Below are 20955 nucleotides of genomic sequence, written 5' to 3'. Positions count from 1 at the left end.
CACAAACATAAACCCATTATACCTTGCTTCATCTTGTATTTTAGATAAAATTTGCCCTGGAGCCCAGGGGAGAGCCACACTCTCTCAGTAAACCAGTAGCTCAAATAAATTTTTGTCCTATATTGTATCAGACCAAATTGTGTTGTGTTGTTGTTGCTCTTGATGTCTGAAGGAGAGGAAACTGAATTTTTGATCTCTCGATTTTTTTTTTTCAGACGATGGAAAACCCTAAGTACGAGCTTATTATAGAAGCGAAGGACATGGCTGGTCTTGATGTGGGATTAATTGGCACAGCGACAGCTACCATTGTCATCGATGACAAAAATGATCACCCACCAGAATTCACCAAGAAAGAGGTAAGAATTTGCCAGTTTTCTTCTATTAATCTTTGCATCCAATTGTACTTAGTTTTCTTTCTGAATATAAAATAGCATTATTTTATGAGGGAGGGGAACACCTATAGTTAGCTTCATTTCAGCTACTTTGACCCACCTTTTCTAGGGCCACCCTCACATGCCGCCTGCAGGCCATCCCTATACAGGGCTGCTTGGAAATCTTGGTAGCTGCCCCATGCACCTCCCTCAGATCCCTACAACTGTCTTGCCAAGACCTTTGGCGCATATGCCTAGGCAAAGATATGGAGGAGCGAAGGCTACCATAGACCTGTTGTCCACCCTTTAGACCACTGATCCAGAATCCAAAGGTCAGAGCAAGTTTGGACGCTCAGTGACATAGAGGTTGTAGCTTCTGCCAGAGAACAACCTAGATAGAGCTGCTAACTGCCTATCACTTCAGCATGACCACCTTTTCTGTCTGGGTGAGATCCCTTAGCCTTTCTTCAACCAAGAAGTATCCACAAGGCAGTGGAGGATGGAGTTTAACATCATGCCCAGGACAAACTTTTATTTGGAAAGTGGTGATTAAAAGCATTTTTTTTCTCACCTTGTATATCTTCTTAAGCAAAACCTGACCTGAAGAAGAGCTCTGTGTAAGCTTGAAAGTTTGTCTCTTTCACAAGCAGAAGTTGGTCCAGTAAAAGATATTACCTAACCAACCTTGCCTATGCAAAACCAGTCACTTTTGGCTTACATGGATTTCAGAAAACTGATACACAGGAAACAAAACTCAGAGCACTGCAGGATCCTTGGACAGTGTTCTGGGTCTTCGGACAGAGTGCTTGGTCTCTGAATCCTTCAGCATTTTCTCCCTTTTTAAATTTTGCTCATTGTACCCTACTGCTTTTGGGCTCAGGTTGACATAATTTCCCTGGGGATATATCTAATGAATTCTCCCTCCCTTACATCAGTACACTTACATACACCATTTAATACAATTTCCAAAAGCAGAACACAACCAAACCCCAAACATTATAACATAAAGTACTGTAGAGAAATGGGCTGCGGGTGATGAGATAATATCTAAATTAAGCCTACAGAGCTATTTCCCTCCTTTCTCCCATAGCGGGGAGTCCCATCACTGTAAACCTAGCTCTGGGTCATATGATAATATGACACACAGCTGAAATCAACATGTTTTGTCATGAAGGCAATGAATTTCAGCACTTTCCCTTTGAGACCTGCCAGCTTTCAGAGTTTGGTATTGAAACTCTGGTCCTGATGCCTTTTAAATTTCACCTGTTCTGTGTGATAATTTTCTGCCCTGCAAGAACAATACTGAGTGCCTGGAAGAAAAAAAACAAACACAAAAGACATCGACTGTCTGTAGAACGATGGCATTTTAAACTTCTATCCCTGTCATGACAAAGCTCTCTGGCTTCAGACAAACCATTCCCAAATCCGTCACTTTCTACCCCCTACCTCTGTTGTCCAAAAAGGGCAAAAGACTCCTAGGAGCATTGGCTAATTCCACCAGTCAGTTTGACACCCAAAACCATCAGATTTGGCTATAAAAGTTTCACAAACTTCTGCAGTTTACAGGAATATTTCCAGATTGTAGGAAGTGAACACTAGAGATGCTGAATATAATATAATTTTGAAAGGGGGGGAGGAATTGTATTATTAAACTATTATTTTCTTCTTGCTGCTGTTTGTTTTTTCCCGTTTAATTTTATCCACTTGGCAGTGTTTCATTTTCAAAAGAGTGATAGAAATTTCACTCTAATAATTATTCTGTCAGCAACTGAAGATTGAGGGACCAGACTGAAAAACAAGAAGGATTCAAAACAGCTTTTCTTGGCAGTAAAAGTGTGGTGCTAAATGCCAACAACACTAGCTGCTTTCAGCAGGGTGCTTTTACCGGAGCGCCACTAAACAATACCACAAACAGTTTCTAGGGCCTGATCCAAAACTTATTGAAGTGAAAAGGAGCTTTTCCTTTAATTTATAGGGGCTTTTGATCAGGCTGTTAATCCTGTTATAATTTTCTTTGGATCAGGCCCTTAACCCTGTAAGAGCTATTTCATTAGGACTTTTAGTTAAAATAGGCATATAATGTTGTATAACCATAGGCTCCCCATTGCTAGTTAGAAGTACATAAGAAGACTCAATATGATAAGAATAGGAAGCCATTCTATTCAGCGTTGCTACCAATTAGGCTTTCACATGCCTGCTTCCCTGAATTTCTACCATTTCCCTCAATCCTCCTCTTCTCCAGAAATAACTACATGTCTTTCTTGAAACCATTCTTATGGTTTGCTTTAATAATCTTTGGTAGTTTAGGCCAACATTTTCAGCTGAATGAAAACGGTCTGTTTCTGAGAAGTTCTGAACACCTACAAATTCCATATAAGTCAGTGGGACCTGATCTACATGAAAACCCGACCACTTGCATTTATAACTATGGATTTAGGCAGCTAACTTTAGTCACCCAGGTTTGAAAAGTTTGGCTTTAGATCATATGTTTGTTACACTTTATCTGAAATGCTTTTGCCTCATTTCCCTATTTAGTCCTATTGTCCTCTTTTTTTTTCTTTTTCTTTTTTTCTTCAATGTATCCTGTTTTGATCCCTTTCATTAGAGTTTAAAATAGTAGTTTCTAATAAAAAATCCTCTGTCCTGGTAACGCTGAGTTCTGAAAACAAGCACAAGCCTGGGATTTTTCAGGATTTCAAGTAAATGTTGCCAGTGGATGGGATGGCTCAGAAAAATATTCGTAATTCGTAAATCAGACCCTTTCATTTCTAGATCAGATTTACTACTCAGATGCAGTCTGTTTAATAGTACCTGAAAGTATTTTTTTCCTTCTGAATTTGGTGGCCTTTGGTGGTCTCTTTCCAGTTTCTAGCAATGTCCTATCCCATCACGCAACACTGCATTTAGATCTACTAGTCAGTCTTAAAAACCAGGCGTGAAATGGCAGCAAAGAGGCCCTGGTTCAGAAAGCACTTAAGCATGTGCTTGCTGTTAAGGATGTGCAGGACCTTCATTGACTTGAGACATGGTGGAACTGAAGTACCTGCCCAAGTCCCACCAAGCCTGCTCTCGCAAATCTAAGCCAGAAACCAAACCGTACTTCTCACCTGTGTGATTCCTCTGCAGGTGCTTGGGGTGGGTAGTGTGAAGATGTTTGCGTGGCTGCTGCCTGTGGTATACTTATTCTGTGTATATAAAAGTGGAGCTTCGACCTCTGAACTGCCAGTCAGGCATCTTTTACAATAATTAAATATCCTTTTCTTCAAAAATGTGGAGGGGACGAAAATCCATCATGGCAATCTACGGTTAAAAGAAAGCCTCTTACTTTGAGTTACTAGTTTAAGGTGCCATAATTACTTCATTTGAATTTCGGTACAGATAGTTATAGGTAGACTTTCCTCACAGCTGACAACAATAACGCTTAAAAGAAGAGAAAGGAAAAAAAGAAAAGACAGCTTCTACAGGATAGCTTTTGAGGCAGAAAGCTCAAATACAATAAATATAATGATTTGATTTAGAAGTGCTATCATCTTTTATTTACTTTGAGATTGGCTGCTTTATATGGGTTCTTTTAGTACTGATGTATTTTTTTTCCAACTATCTCCCTTCTGTTTAAAGATATTTTCTAACGGTCCCCTTTCTCTTTTATGAAGCAAATACATATTTAGTGGCCTGCTTTATCGTCTGACAATATAATTTCTACTGAAAATAGCTTTTGCTTTTATTTTTCATGGTGTTGTGAAGGTAGCTCTATTAAGCTATGTTTCAAATGTTCACTTTCCATTGGTGAATTCTGAGGGCCAGATTCATTGCTGGTCTGACACAATGGAAGTCAATGGAGTTATACCACAGATGTATCTGGTTGTGAATGTTGTTTGGTGTGTACCTAGTAAAAAAATCTGGACAGTGCATTACTGCAATGTCAGGTTCTCCAGTGTAGCTACAAAGTGGAAGATTGTACAATGTTCCTTAAAATGTTTTCAATTTCTATTTTCTTGCTGCCTCACTGGAAGTCCAGAGATTTTTATTGCTTTCCCCCAAGTTGGAAACCAGTGTTTACATTTCTGTTTCTGAGATGCGCTAGATTGCTTAACAGATGTTTTCTGTAAATCCCCAGTGCAAAGCAACCTCAGCTTTGTTTGAGTCTATGTTTGTTCATTAAAGGTGATTTTTGTTTTGATGCCTGAGGCATCTCTTCCCTTTCTCCCTGCCCCCTGATAAACTCTGATTTTACAGTATATATCACAAATAGTGTTTTTGTAACTATTCTTGAATAGTTACATACTTTTGCAATTAATCCTTAAGGGCCAATTTTTTGGACACCTATTCAAATCACATTTAAACTGGGCTTTGTTCAGTGGTCTTATTGTAGGCTGGCTGGACAGAATCATCGTCATAGAATCCTAGAATATTAGTGTTGGAAGAGTTCTCAGGAGGTCATCTAGTCCAATCCCCTGTTCAAAGCAGGACCAACCCCAACTAAATCACCCCAGCCAGGGCTTTGTCAAGCTGGGCTTTAAAACCTCTAAGGATAGAGATTCTACTACCTCCCTAGGTAACCCACTCCAGTGCTTCACCACTCTCCTAGTGAAATAGTGTTTCCTAATATCCAACCTAGACCTCCCCCACTGCAACCTGAGACCATTACTCCTTGTTCTGTCATCTGCTACCACTGAGAACAGTCTAGATCCATCCCCTTTGGAACCCCCCTTCAGGTACTTGAAGGCTGCTATCAAATCCCCACTCACTCTTCTCTTCTGCAAACTAACTAACCCCAGTTCCCTCAGCCTCTCCTCGTAAGTCATGTGCCCCAGCCCCCTAATCATTTTTGTTGCCCTCCGTTGGACTCTCTCCAATTTGTCCACATCCTTTCTGTAGTGGAGGGGCCAAAACTGGATGCAATACCCCAGATGTGGCTTCACCAGTGCCAAATAGAGGGGAATAATCACTTCCCTCGATCTGCTGGCAATGCTCCCACTAATGCAGCCCAATATGCCATTAGCCTTCTTGGCAACAAGGGCACACCGCTGACTCATATCCAGCTTCTCGTCCACTGTAATCCCCCATTTCTTTTCTGCAGAACTGCCACTTAGCCAGTCAGTCCCCAGCCTGTAGCAGTGCATGGGATTCTTCCATCCTAAGTACAGGACTCTGCACTTGTCCTTGTTGAACCTCATCAGATTTCTTTTGGCCCAATCCTTCAATTTGCCTAGGTCACTGTGGACCCTTTCCCTACCCTCCAGCATATCTACCTCTCCCCCCAGCTTAGTGTCATCCGCCAACTTGCTGAGGGTGCAATCTATCCTATCATCCAGATCATTAATGAAGATGTTGAACAAAACTGGCCCCAGGACTGACCCCTGAGGCACTCCACTTGATACCGGCTACCAACTAGACATCAAGCCATTGATCACTACTGTTGAGCCCGACAATCTAGCCAGCTTTCTATCCACCTTATAGTCCATTCATCCAATCCATACTTGTTTATCTTCTACATCCTCAGCCTCTGCTGTGCACACAGTGTTGCAGTAGTCACCATAGTCATTTTCTCCTCGCTCCTGGGTGTTTTAGCCAGTAAATCTGATAGCTGCAGTTCTTTCAGCTCCTCCCATGGCTCCTCCCTAAATTCCCTATGATGTGGATGCTGATTCTTCAGACAGAAGCCTGTCTCCAGCCTCTTTCCCTGTGTCGTAGAACTATGCTATTCTGCTGCGAACATGACCTTAATGTTTATGGAGGGAAAAGGCAGCACTTTGCCCTCATGATGTTTTTAGGGCTCAGTCATGCAAGGTGCTGAACATTGTGGCCCTGATCCAGAAAAGCACTCCAATTGAATTCAGTAGGACAAGTCAAGTCCTTGAAATTAAGCATGTGCCAAATACTTTGATGGATTGGGTTCTGACTGCTCAGCACTTGGTGAGATCAAGCCAAAAATGAAAATGTTTGTGAACTATTAATCCAGCATCAAAATACAGCTATCTTAGAATATGTGACCTATTCCATTTGATGCATGTCCTTATACCCCGCGGATCACCATTGTATCTGAGCGGAGGTAGCAGACACTCCAGAAATGTAGGCCCAAAATGTAGCTTCTCAACAGCAAACTCTCAAACTCCGCAGCATACTTTCCATAGGTTTATCTAATTGCAATTTAAATGCCTAAATATAGCATTTTGCAGGTATATGGTATTTGGTCTTGACCGGAAACTTAAGGACAAAATTTCAGAAGTTTCTCCAAAAATGTTCAAACAAGGTAGCAGATGTGTACGCAAGACGTTTAATGGCTCGCCAGTTACATAGGTGATTGCCCATACGCACAACAATAGTGCATATAGATAGAAGTGCTTGCAGATTTTGTGGTGATTTTCTTCCTGGGAGCTCTGAAAAACTGTGGCTTGTTTAATGTTAGTGGATTTTTTAAATGGGATTTTGAGGGTTATTACTGTACACAAAGATATAGTTCTGTGTCATGAAGAACATTTGGCCTTTTTTCCAAAGAAAGTTAAGATATGGGGCTCAACTTTTGTACAGTACTAAGGGAGTGCCAGTCAGAAAGTAAATAATGAACCAAAGGGAAGTGCAGGAATAGATCTTTTTTGGAAAATCTGACAACTTCCTTGCCTACTGTAGGATATTCAAACAGCTTGGCAATGCATTACTTAGACTGAGTGATTGCTAATGGTGCTGGGAGTTATTTATATACTCAGTGCATTCAGAAAATACATGATTTTTTTTCTGAGCCACTGTTTAACAGTTGGTGACAGAGCACTGCAGTGCTGAGCACCTGCAATGCATGTATGCTAGCCTATGGTTAATGTCACTGTTGGTAGTGTGTGATAAGGAGCTAGTGGTGAAACATCTGCTACAAAGCTATAAGCAGGCTAATCCATCTCTATAATATCTTTGTTCTAACACCATTGATTCTGGCAAGAGGTCAGCATGCTGCTGCCCAAAGAGTCAATAGAAGAAATATCAAGGTGTGTTGCCCCAGGTGGTTCCATCACAGAAGTGGTGTCAGGGGTTTGTTCTCCCTTTCCTAAGAAAATGGGGTGTAGAAGCCACTTCCCATGCGTCCCAAGGAATCAACAGATGTCCCTGTGCCTCTGCAGTAGTGTGATTCCATTGGAACCACATTGCCAAGTCCTTCCTCTGGCTACTGCTGTCTCGGGCACGTTCTTAAAGGAAGGGCACTGCATGGGAAGGCTGCATTAGCTTTTCTTCATAAGCTCTGGGGCGAGGGGGGAAAACAGTGTGCTGCTGACCACCCAGTACCCATCCTGTACCCCACAGGGTTCTGGAACCAGCAAAGTGCCTTCTGCAGGGCCTTGTGGAGAGCTGGCATCTGCCGTGAGGTTACCGCCCACAGCCACTTGCACATGGCCGAGGGAGAATCCACAGAGAGACCTTGTGGGGATAATTTATATAGACATTTTGGCCAAGGGAGGATCAGTCCTCTTTGCTCTCCTCCATATATTATCTCTCTCTCTCTCTCTCCCTTCCAACCCCACCTTCAATCTACTCGATTTCCAGAATGTTAAATCATTTAAACACTCAAAGTTCTATGGCATCGGGGAACTCAACTTTGGGAAATTTCTTTTTTTATTTATGTACTTAAGAAGTGACTGTCTTTAGAATAAATTGTCCATGTTAAAAAAAAAGAGAGAGAGAAAGATTTCTGTATCCCTCCCTGACTCACGCTCAAACACAAATAAAGTAAATCTCTCCTTAGTTTTAATGAAACATTCCCACTGTGAAAAATAGCAACATTTTATCCCTGTTAACTAAACTGTGCCTCCAAGAGAGAGATTATTTGGTCACACTTTACGTTAAAGATCCATTTATAAATAGCTTATATAAAGGGTTAATAAATGATTAATTGATGTTTTCGTAAATGATTATCAATTGTCATAGACTCCACTAAGTCAATCAGTTGCTTATAACTATGATTTACAACCATATTTATAATTATGTGCTTATGGTAACTCACTGGTGAGGGTGTGATACATGTCTCCCTCCTTCACTTATCCACAGAGAATATGAATCTTGTAGAGCCCTACTTAGAGAGCCTGGTTCTTTGGCTCAAGCTTTAGATATTCATGCTTTCAGCTCTGGAAGTTTCTGGCTCAATCCCTGATGTCAGCCAAGATGGTGGCCATCACACTTATAACCTGTTGTGACACATACGACTCATCTCTATAACATGCTTATGGCATCCATAAATCATGTATTAACCTTTTAATAAACCATTTATATGTGGAACCTTAATATAAAATGTGACTGATTCTTCAAACATAGATATCAAATAAAGCACAAAATAACCTGCTGTATGGTGTCTCAAGTCTCCTTATATCCCGTTTTGCTGGATAGACGTCGTAGAGCTCAGAATGGATTCATGAGATGGTCCCTTGGTATCTTGCTAGCTAGTTTAGTTGTCTGCTCAGAATGGATTGAAAACTCCATCTTGCGGTTAGAACAATGGACAGGGAGTTGGGAATCTTGGGTTTTTTACACAGTTCAGGATAAACCAAGTCAATCCATTTCTCTGTGTCTCCATTTACTCATCAGTTAAATGGATAGAATAGCATTTCAAGTAAAAGATGAGGTTAAATGAAATATCTCACTATCATTATTATTTATTAACACTGCAGGAACAATAATATGATAGAGATAATGGATTATAATTAAACTCTCTCAACAGACAATGGTATCATAAAATGCTTTCGTTTGAAAAAAAAATACACTCTGAACCATGGCATTATCGGGTTCCAGGTCTGTTGGGTCTCTGTGACTTTGATCAGATTTGCTCAGTTGACAAATGAAAAAAGCACCACTTTGCAAAACGCAGTTCAGATCTAAAAATCAAGCCTGGTGCTTTCCTCCTGGCACGTTGTCAACAGTAATGAAGATTCTGCAGGTCAAATTCTGCCTTTAATTACACCCAGGCAAACCCATTCTCTTTGGGGGCGGGGAAGAAAGGGACAGGAGAGAAGGAGGGGAAGGTTGTGCTGATAAGTAAGGCCTTGTATTTGGAAACTAGCAATTCTGTGGGTGATAAGGGAGATGGAATGGACTCCAGGACCCTCTCCCTCAGGGATTGCAGGAGTATAAAAAACAATCAGGTGGGGCTCTGAATACACACATGGAGCAAGTCAGTGGAGTAAGTAGGTGCCATTTTTACACAGTCACTTTTCATAATGTAATTCCACCTTGGCTCCCATCTTTGGGTCCAGCCAAGCCACATTCAAAGCAGGACCCAAAGGGACAAGGGAAAGGAACACTTCTACCATTTTTATTCTACCTTGATCTCCATGACTTCTGGGGATCCTTGTGCGCACAAGGGAAGGAACTGGGCATGGCAGGATATCCCGCCTCCTAGACTGTCATGGCCTACCAAAGAATCTGCTTTTATGTTGACTTTAGTCCCTGACATTTAATACTTATAATCTGTTGGAAGGAAAAATATAGGTAAAATTGTCAAATTTTGATCTGGCTGCCATGAGTAGGCAGGATCATTGATGGGGCAGGCATATTGACAGCTCAGAATGTAATACCTTTTTCTTTTTCTTTTCATATTTTTTTGCTGGTTTTACCTGTGCTGCAAATATTTTTACACAGCCCTTTGTGCAACCAATTTGTCGAACACAAAAGAGATTAGGTAGTCCCATAATTGGTTTATTTGTGTTCCTTCATGTCTGTGCCTGGGGCAAAGCTGCAGATGCATACGTGTTGTTTTTGCTAGATTCCATTTACAAAGTTCCTATTAGTTTAGTTTACAAAGTGTCTATTAGTCACATTGAGGGCTGTTTATCAGATCCCTGTGTAAGGAAAGTAACACCTAAATTGTGATTAATATATTTTCTCTAAATTAAGTATGCATGCATTATAAACTCACTGCAAAACAAAAAGAAGAAAATCCTACATTATTTTAAATTAATGTTAATAGTCTGATTCAAACTATACTATTTGTTGTCATGTTTAATATTTAGCCTTTTCTGTGGAGTAGGTATTAAAGTCCAAACAATTAAGGGTTTTCCTAATTTGCATGCCGATCTTTAGTGCAATTTACAAGCCATTGGGTAAAATTTTCAAAAGCATCTACATGACTTAGGAGTCTAACTCTCATTTTCAAAAGTGACTTCGGCACTTACAGCCAGTTTTCCAAAGGTCTTTAGGCACCTACCTATGCAGATGGGGGCCTAGTGGGGTTTTCAAGAGCACCTAGGTGTTGAATTCCCTTTGGAGTCAGGAGGAGTTGAAGATGATCCCTACCTACAAGGAATGCTCAGTGCCATGCAGGATTGAGCCCATAATGAGCACAGTGACAAACATTCAGCTATAGTGGTCCAAGTGGGACTGGTAAAATGTAATGGGACCAGACTATACTTATTCTCTGCATTGAGTAAAACAAAGAGGAACGTAGGGTAAAATAGCATTTGGAAGATCAGTGCTTCTCGTATTCCTCCAAATTCATATGTGTACATAATAATTTGTATTCATGTGGCTTTCCATTAGCTATCTGTGAAACCAGTATGAGCACTTAGTTCAGGAACTTCTGCAAAATATGTTCAACACAGAGTCCATCCACTTATCATATAATTAGAGTAGAATATACTGCATCGCAGTAGGCAGCAGAGTTTTACATTTATCTCCGCTTTTGAAGGGTGAGTTCATTGCTTTGTTTCTCTCCGCCAAGGTCATGAAATACAGGAAGTTGTCTATTTAATCTACAGATAAACTCATTTCAGTGGTACATGAACCAACACAGTGCATGCTTTATTATCTGAAAGCAGCCAAAAAACACTTGTATAAATACAGGAAAGACTTTATGAATAGAAATGATTGTTCAAACCGTATGAAATTGGGAGAGGAGGGTGAATACAAAAGCACTTCACTGCTTCTTCAGATGTGTTTCTTTCCCTGCACTCCTTATAATTTGAGTCAGTGCACATAAAAACCTTGTATTCTTGTGAGTCCTTTTTCAAAAGACCTATTTTCCCTTCCTGTCCTTTGTCTAGTTTCCTTCATTAGTCATGTTCAGCTGATTTGAGTAGTCTTGATATGAATGTCTGAGTCCTTGTCTTTGCTAACCATTTGGTTATGCTCGGGAGGTCAACAACAACTCAGTGGTAATAACAGAAATTCTCACTACAGCTGGTAGTTCTCGCCACTAAACCATTCCAATGCTGAGTATCCCCTGAAGATTTCTTCCATCTGCTTCAACTAAGAGCAAATATCCAAACAATGAAAGCAACAAAAAGCCATAAACCCCTAATTTATTGCTCTTTTCTCCAAGAACTGAAGCTTCATATGCTTCCTCAACATGGTCTGTGAAGTGTGAACTTTGCCATAGGTATTAAATTTGGAATTAGAAAGCAAACAGTTAGCAGTAACAGTTTTGAAAATATCAGCAGAAATATATTTGGGAAGGTAATTTGAGAGTAGATTAAAAAAAAAAAGGAAAGGAAATTAAAAACAGTCAACCAGACAAGCACTAGCTAAATAAAGGGACTGGCCAGAGTCCAGGGCTGCCCCTGCATCTCTGATTCAATAAAATCTTATATTTAGCGCTCATTATTAGGGCTGGTCAAAAAAATTCCATTAAAACCTTTTGCCAATTGAAATTTGGATTTTTCATTAAATTAAAAATTTTCATAAAAACTGTCTGCTTTCTGTGGGAAATGTTGATTTTCAGTTGAAAAACTGAACACCTGAAAACGGAAGTATTTTGGCGGAAAACCAAAATACAGTCGAACCTCAGAGTTATGAACACCTCGGGAATGGAAGTTGTTTGTAACTCTGAAATGTTCATAGTTCTGAACAAAATGTTGTGGATGTTCTTTCAAAAGTTTACAAATGAACATTGACTTAATATTAATACAGCTTTGAAACTTTACTATACAGAAGGAAAATGCTGTTTTAACTGTCTTAATTTAAATGAAACAAGCACAGAAAGTTTCCTTACCTTGTCAAATCTTTTATTTTTTTAAACTTTCCCTTTATTTTTTAGTAGTTTACATTTAACACAGTATTGTACTGGACTTCTTTTTTTCGGGGTCTCTGCTGCTGCCTGATTATGTACTTGCAGTTCCAAATGAGGTGTGTGGTTGACTGGTCAGTTTTGTAACTCTAGTGTTTGTAATTATGAGGTTCTACTGTATTTCATTTTGAACATACTGCTGCAATGCCTGCTGGGAGTTACAATTCAGTTGCTTTATGTCCCCATTCTCTGCTATTTTCTGGGCTCTCTGACCAGACAACATCTCACATGATGCACCATGACCGGGGACTCATGATGCACCTCCTCCATTCTCCAAAAGTGGAGGATGTGGTTCATGATGGAAGCTGGAGTCTGAGCGGATGTAGCCTGACGCGGCTTATAGAGGACAATGAAAGCATGAGGCACCCAAACTCCAACTCCAACAAGGCACCACAGCCTCATTTCTGAATTGAAATATTTAGGTTTTCAACCAGTATTTCAGTATTCTAATTTTTGCTAAAAAAAAATATCAAAATTAAAAAGAGGGAGGAAAAAATCTGATTGTCTCTGCCTGTTGCATATTTGAGATTGACAAATGGAAAGTACGATATTTTGAGGCCCGTAAACTGCAGTGACCTCTCTGTGGAGAGAGACATGGTCCTGCACACAGCCTTGTTAAAGTCAATGGTTCAGTGTGCAGGGGCAGAAGTTTTTCCATGTAGAGGTCATTGTAGGTTTGGGGCCTAAGTGTTTATTATGTTATTCTTATCACTGGGAGTAAGGACTATGGGATCAATAAGTGGAATAGGTGGCAAAGGCAAATTGTTAAGTATTGGCTTTGAGATATTGCCAGCAAAACTATTTTCTAGCTTAATGGAAACACTTGTTATACACTGATGTGCTGAAAAGGTTATGATTCCCTGTCTCTAAGTGCATCTCCGAAATATGGAATCTGCACTAAACAAAAATGCTAAGAACTCTATCTTTATTTGACACTGGCATGGCTGATTTTATTAGTAATACATAGTGGAATTGTTAGATATGTGGCAAAATATCACACTAATCCCATGAGTTAAGAAACCCATACAGCCTAAAAGCTTCCAGCATCTGTAAGAATTTCTCTTTATAAGTGGGATTAAACAAGATAAACCACTATAGATCTTAACATATTCAATTTGTACCAGACAAAACCCTATTTAATAGCAATATGTGCTAGTTAGCGTAGTACTTATAGTTTATATGACCAGAAAGGGGTTATGAAACTGCAGAACATTCATACAAAAATAACAGTTATCTGACTGCTTAGGTCATTGCTCCAGAGAGATTTTTTAAAATTTATTTTTGTGATCAGTTTTTCAGTTTCTTCACTGACAAGTCAATCAGCAACACAAAAACTGATTTGGCTACTGCAAAATTTGCTAAGCAGCTGTGCATGTGAATGAAAGTGTCAGGATTATTTAGACAAAATATCTTTTTTCCGTCTGCTCTGGAACATTAAAATAGTGAACCGATAAAAATCAACATGCTAAAAAGAGCCATACATTTACTCAAGCAAAACTGTTGGTAAATGTCTAAGAAACAATCCCATTTGGAAGGCAATAAAGTCCTATCTGGTTGATCATCTATTGAACTTACTGGAATGAAAATGTTGTCGATTGGTTTAACAAAAAAAAAAAAAACAAAAAAAAAGCAGGTTTGGAGTTACATCAAGAATTCTTTGCAATTATGGTATCTTTTGAGAAAGATGATTCAGCAAAGTAATTTATTCAGATCCTTGTATGTTATTTCCATGTCTTGTTTGCCTTTGAGTCCCAGATGCTTATTTCTTAAAGGGTAGTCCTTTCTCTAACCAGCTGTCTGAGTCACTTAATACTTATTTGTTTGTACAAGTGTTTTCGCTATGCTCCCAGTCCATATGTCATGGGGAAAAAGTGTAATCCCATGCTGTGCACAGCCCAGACTTTACAGTACTGTGCACCCATGTTCACCCTCCCATCCCAGGCTTTGGTTCCCTGAATTCTGAAATGTCATTACCCTCCCGACCTAAGGGCGAGTGATACTGTTTCTGCTCCATCACTTCCTTCCTCCTCTCATCTTTGGGGTTTTAGTATTTTAGGGTTAACCTGTGAGGCTTCCATTTGCAGGATCAAGACTTTCTCCTCCTCCCTTTCCTGGAGGGTTGAAATCTGAGCTCTCTTGTTTAACAGATTCCTTTGGTTGGCCAAGTGTGTCCTCTGGGCTAACAGCTATGCTCCCCCCCTGTTAGGTAATTTGCATCAACACAGACACTAGTTTGTTTACTAGTTTTCAAATTCATTTTCTCATCTGTTACCAATTCCAAGGCTGAACTCTGTCTTAAAGACCATCCCTTTTCACTAGCATGTCAGAACCAGGGTTGTGATGTCCTTCCATTACCAATCTCTGCTTCCAGATGGAATCAGATGTACTCTAATCCATTAAGAGACTACAAGACATATCCAAAGTGTCTAGGGGTGAGAGTTTACCTGCCACCCCCTGCATTCTCAAGACATCAACTTCACAGTTGTTCTGCTCTGCAGATTCAACTACCCAATCTCCCCTCTGAACCTGAGACACAAACTGTTCACTTAAAAGAATCAGCATGGAGATATTCATGTTCCAACAAGATTGTCTCTCTGGCTAATAGTAAGCACATCCAGTTGGTTATAGGGTTGTTCAAACTCCCTAACAATTTTCACTCCAACTGAAACCTCCTTTAAGCTATCCACACTGGATCTTTCTAAAGCAAGGTCAGTGGATCCATACCCATCTGAAAGACTCTGGCAGTTAGGAACTGAAAAGTCTCTCAACAAATAAACTGTTGCTGTCTACAGACAGTGATTCATACTGAACTAATGCAATCAAATCACTTCCACACCCCTCAGTTGCAGCAAGCTGCTTGCAAAATCCACCATGAGGCTGTTTTCCCTTTTCAGGAGCTTTTCTGGACAACAATTCATCTTGCATACAAAATGTGCCTCTGCCCTCCCCAGTTGGGACTTGATTGTAAGGATCAACCCTAGCCTTATCTAATGAAACAACATTTTGCTTCATCACAACAATTTTTTCCTGTGTTTCATTCAATTTCAGAGCCATCTCCAACAAATTCTCAGCTGGCATAGGCTGAGAGACACTCCCTGTTTGTTCACAGGCTCCCTTATTGTCACCAGTCAGGCTGTCTTTTCTAACAGACAACTGGGAGAGAGGGACAGCTTCCTTAACAGGCAAGTTGCCCCTCACAACAGACAAACAATTGGAGAAATCCCGCTGAGTACATACAAATACATGGAGAATGGGATAGATAAAGGCTTGGGAATATTCCCCTCCTTTCCACTATTCTCCCAGGTGCTAACAGGTAATACAGATGAAACACATCCATATCGTCCTTGTGGGTGTGTTAGGATTCAAATTTTAAATAGCATGGGGCTCTGATCCAAAAGTAATTGACCTGGTTCTGTGGATCCTGTCAACTACGCCAAATGTCACCATGCTTCAGTGAGTCACAGCTGAAGATACCAGATTCAGAACAAACTGCTGAGAAATAGGGCAGACTCACCTGAGACTGGTGGTTATTCTATCATTAGATTATACCAAGCCAGTAACAAAAACAAATTTCTGTCTCACCTTACTGGTTTAACAAGAAGTAAAAAATGCAGTCTTCTTAGGCATCCCAGCCCTTATTTCACTAGCTAGACACTAGAATTTATGATGAGTGATTATTGAATACCAATTTTATCAAACAAAGAGTTCTTCTGATCTCAAGAGATCAGCCACACTGCCAGGTCAATATATAACTCAGATCTTACCCAACAATCACACTATTGCCAGTCCTTTACGAACTAAAATCTAAAGGTTTATTTATGGAAGAAAAGATGAAGAGAGTTAAAAATGGTTCATAGATGGTTGCAATGATTATATGTATATGTTCTTATATCAGGTTTGTAGCAGTGATTAAATAAACTGCTGGCTTGTAAAGTCTCTGGTAACTTCCAAAAGATTGGAAGGTCCTCAGTCCATAGATTAGGAAATGCTCCCTTTAGTTGTGAGTCCGTAGTCCAGAGAATCAGAGCAGGAAAGAGGCAACATGGAGATGATTCAAGAGTCTTTTATACCATCTTCCAGGTGCTTGGAATTTCACTGTTCCAAAACAAAGCTCACAGTGGCAATATTAATTATATGAATGGTCATATTTCAATCATGCAGCATCACATGTTACCATTTTCTTGGTATCTTGCCCTCCTTTTCCCATGTGTCTGAATCTGAGGTCTCCCATCTTCATGGAGGAGGGTTCCTCCTAACTCCTTCATCATTAAATAACACCTCCCTGGCTCTTGTCCCTCCACCTTCAAGCATGCTGTTTACTCCACACTATATAAAACCTTTTCTGAACCCCACCTACTTTCTAATTCTTTTTCTTCATCTGCAAGACCCTGAATGTGTCATCTGCTCCCAGGACCTACATATTTTCCAGCTTCCCTTAGAGCCCCCTCCATTCCAGTTTCCGTCCTCTCTACTCCATCCAATCTCACTTCTCCAAAATAGCTAATGACCTCTTCCTGCTTAAGCTTAAGGGCCTCCATCTTTATTCTTATCAAGATCTTGTTGTCTTTATTCCCCTCATCCACCCTGTTCCGCTAAAGACCTATGTTTTTGAGACTCTATCTCCTGATACTTCTTCTGCCTCACTGACCACTACGTCATTGTTACCTTTGGTGGAGTATCATCTTTCCTCTCCCTTCTGATGTCTCCTGGGTGACCATTATTCATATCCTCCTTTCCTCACTGTCCACTTATCTCCAAGAACAGTTGTTATGGCTTCGATTGCCATCTGTATGCTAATAGTTCTCAGAACCCCAGGTACTCTCTCTACCTCTCCCTCTCTGTCCAGGCTCACATCACTGCCGGTCTCCCCAGATATCTCACTGTTTCCTTAAATTTAAACATGTCAAAAATTAAACTTCTCATCTTTCCTCCTAAACCATCTCTCCTCCTCATTTTGTTCATCTGCAGTGGCCACTCCCATTCACTCAGGCATGGAATGCTCACCTAATTTACATGCATATGTCCAGTCACTAACTTGCATATGCACATGGTTACATTAGTACATAGTTCCTTTCTATGTTACTAATAGCACCTCAGATAATAATAAATGACATAACTGTACAAACCCTTATATTTTTTGTGCCATTTATGATTTCTGTTTACTTTTTCCACTTCATTCAGGGTGGATAATGAAAATAGACAAGTCAATTTCACTTTTGTCTACAGTCAGTTTCATTTTCTGATTCTACCGCAATGTGCATAAGAGAAATTAACACTGCAGATGAATGTATTCATCCAAATATGTAATTGTTTTTATTGAAATATTACCCCCCCAAAAATCAAAGATAACATTTCTGTGGGATCAGTCCAATGGGACAACTCCTGTGCATAAGTGTTTGTAAGATCATATTTGCAAGTAACAGTTTAGGCATGTGCATATTCAAATCTGGGTTTTGTGTAGGCATTCCTATAGCTGTACATGCTCACAGGTGTGTACCTACCTAAAACTGACGTCCATACCTTTTAATCTTAAAATGTCCCCTTAAATTGCATTTTCTTCTGCAGCTTGAATTGAAATTTCGAGGTTTAGTTTTGGGGTGTTTTCTTTGTTTGTTGGTAAGCAAACAAGCATCCTAACAGAGAGAGAGAGAGCACTGTACTTGGCTAATTGATTATTGTACTCCCAGCTAGGGGGGGAAAGTGCTTATTTGAAGACAAATGAAGGGCATGTTTACTAAGTTAGCAGTTCTGACCTTTTCAAAGTTTCTAGCTTAAATAATAATTGAAGTCGTGAGTAAATAAATCCAGCTTGTCTTGCAGATGTTGAACTCTCCTAAGTCCTTTTACATCTGCTGCCTGATATTAGTGGTAGAAACTGTTTTATCATACCCCATGCTGGGGCTGTCTGGTACACTCTAGGAACTGTTTTCTTTCCTCCAGCCATATGATTAAAATGCAGCTCCGATCAATAAATCCGTATGCTTTCTGTCAATGGTAAGTGTTTGCCTAGAGGTCTTGTGCCCCAGAGGTATTTCTTTTCTTCTATTCTTCAGTGTCCATTGGGGAATTCACCAGTTCCAGTAAGTCTTGTTTACCTAGACTACCTGTTGAGATTGTTTTCAGACAACCTGCTGGAGCTGTGGTGAGAAATATATATGTATGTTTAAAAGTATATATATATATGGCTAATGCAAAATGTAAGGCAGTAAGGCAACTGTCTTCCAATACTGGGATCAGACATAGCCACTAGAAAAATCTTTGCTTTTGGAAGATTAAACACTTAAGCATGCAGTCTAGATTCATTTGCTGTGGTAGTAGGAGGCAAGGCAGGATGGATTACAGAAACAGCTCACAGCTTCTGACATCCAGTTCTGGCTTTTTTCACATGGTTGTAGGATTGTCAGTGTTTTCTCTTTCCCTTTTCCCACATGTAGACTATATCAGTTGATCAATGGAACGATACATGAACAACTAACCAATTTTAAAAGCTCCTTCCCTATTCCTTTCTCCCCCTCCTTCCCCCTGTCCCCCCACCCTCCGGTAACAGTTGTATGCTTAACAACACTTCTTCTAGTCATTAAGGGAAAATGCAATGATACCTCCAACTGGGCTTTTTAAGCAAACATGACATCTACTATTGAAACATTAATTTATCATTTCCCATGGGACATCAGTTTTGAAAAACAAAACACTGGATTTAAAAGGTGTCTGCTGCAGCCCAGCATGGTTATATCTTAAATTCACATGCCATTATCATCTCTGTAAAGTATAATAATATCACAAAAGCAATGATCTAATTGTGCCATACTCAGAACACTTTGCATGTCTCTCATTTGGATTATCAGTGTGTGGGAGACCAGGCTAATATGACATGTTCCTCCCTGATCTTAGCAAAATTTGATATACGCTTCTATCCACAAATACAGCTGAGAAAGAGCACCTTGTTTGTTACATTGAAGATTCACTTCAAATAACAGCAGTAATCTGCGATTGTTGGTGAGTACAAAAAAGACTAGGCTTTAGTCAGTAGAAATGAATCCAGTCAGCTGAATGTTGCACACCTGTATTATTTATTTGAGAACGGTGCAGTATTTTTTGTCAACAGACTTACACAGAGAGTTATAGGTTACATGGTCAAGATGCTGTAAGATCCTTTTTGGACTCATTTGCAATAGGTCAAAAGACACTGAGTTTTCCCTTCTAATTGCCAAAAGGCCAAACTATAGATGGATGCTCTCTTATTCCATGAATTTATTTTTTTTCTAAAATTCATAGCGTATGGGCTGCATTACAAATGTTAATGGTACTATTATAGGATCATAATTTAAAAATTGCAAAGGGCTGCAGCAGCATGTCATTCCCCCACTTTATTAAAACGAATGAACAGATGTACAATTTATTTCTGCTGAACTATCATCTAAATTCATAAGCTATTTCTCATGTGTCTAAAATCCTTGTTGGTTTCCCATTTTCTTTGCTTTAGAAAAAAAATTATGCTCTCACATTTATCACTCTGGGGATATAAACGAGGAGTGTACTCTTCACTTCATTCACTTCAGACTAATATCCTTGACATAGTTTAAACCCCATCTCTTCAAGGCTATTCAGCAAAAGCCAGGCAACAGAACACCCAGGATCCAACTGGAAATCTCCCTGCCACCCATGTTCAAGGCTGAGAAGTTGAGTCATATGAGATTATGTTCTCTCTGACAGAATGAGGTGGTACACAACTGTATTTAAACTTTTGACACCTGTAATGACAGCAAAGGTATACAATTAATAGCAAGTTTCTTTCCATAGAGGCCAATTTTGGGGAAACCCAGGAAGAGGCAAATGATGTACCATAATGTGGTGATGGCATAGATATTAATCTTTGTAACTAAATTTGCGGTTAATAGTAGCATTTTTGATTGGCCTCAGCAATTAATGATGCTTGTTATTTATATAGCACCAGATTGCACTGCCATTGTAGGTGCTTCACTGAAGCAATAAAAAAACAAAACAAGATGACGCACAGATTCAAGGACTAAAAATCATATAGATTCATAGATTCATAGATTCTAGGACTGGAAGGGACCTCGAGAGGTCATCGAGTCCAGTCCCCTGCCCACAAGGCAGGACCAAATACTGTCTAGACCATCCCTGATAGACATTTATCTAACCTACTCTTAAATATCTCCAGAGATGGAGATTTCACAACCTCCCTAGGCAATTTATTCCAGTGTTTAACCACCCTGACAGTTAGGAACTTTTTCCTAATGTCCAACCTAGACCTCCCTTGCTGCAGTTTAAGCCCATTGTTTCTTGTTCTATCCTTAGAGGCTAAGGTGAACAAGTTTTCTCCCTCCTCCTTATAACACCCTTTTAGATACCTGAAAACTGCTATCATGTCCCCTCTCAGTCTTCTCTTTTCCAAACTAAACAAACCCAATTCTTTCAGCCTTCCTTCATAGGTCATGTTCTCAAGACCTTTAATCATTCTTGTTGCTCTTCTCTGGACCCTTTCCAATTTCTCCACATCTTTCTTGAAATGCGGTGCCCAGAACT

General features: G+C 39.8%; 1 protein-coding gene across 1 annotated transcript in view; it reads left to right on the top strand.

The window, feature by feature from the left end:
* Positions 1–218: 218 nt before the first annotated feature.
* LOC113408204 (cadherin-13-like) overlaps positions 219–20955 on the top strand; it is a gene marked incomplete at its 3' end in the record, with an annotated part of 39924 nt that continues 19187 nt past the window's right edge. The window contains exon 1 of the mRNA XM_026661357.1: positions 219–356. Within this exon, the coding sequence (XP_026517142.1) occupies positions 219–356 (138 nt within the window). The remainder of the gene's footprint in view (positions 357–20955) is intronic.

This window comes from Terrapene carolina, unplaced genomic scaffold (assembly GCF_002925995.2).
Source record: "Terrapene carolina triunguis isolate 2854851 unplaced genomic scaffold, T_m_triunguis-2.0 Scaffold1033, whole genome shotgun sequence".
In the NCBI taxonomy this organism is placed as follows: Eukaryota; Metazoa; Chordata; order Testudines; family Emydidae; genus Terrapene; species Terrapene triunguis.
The sequence above is the reverse complement of the archived record's forward strand: the minus strand, read 5'-3'. Positions and strand labels throughout refer to the sequence as shown.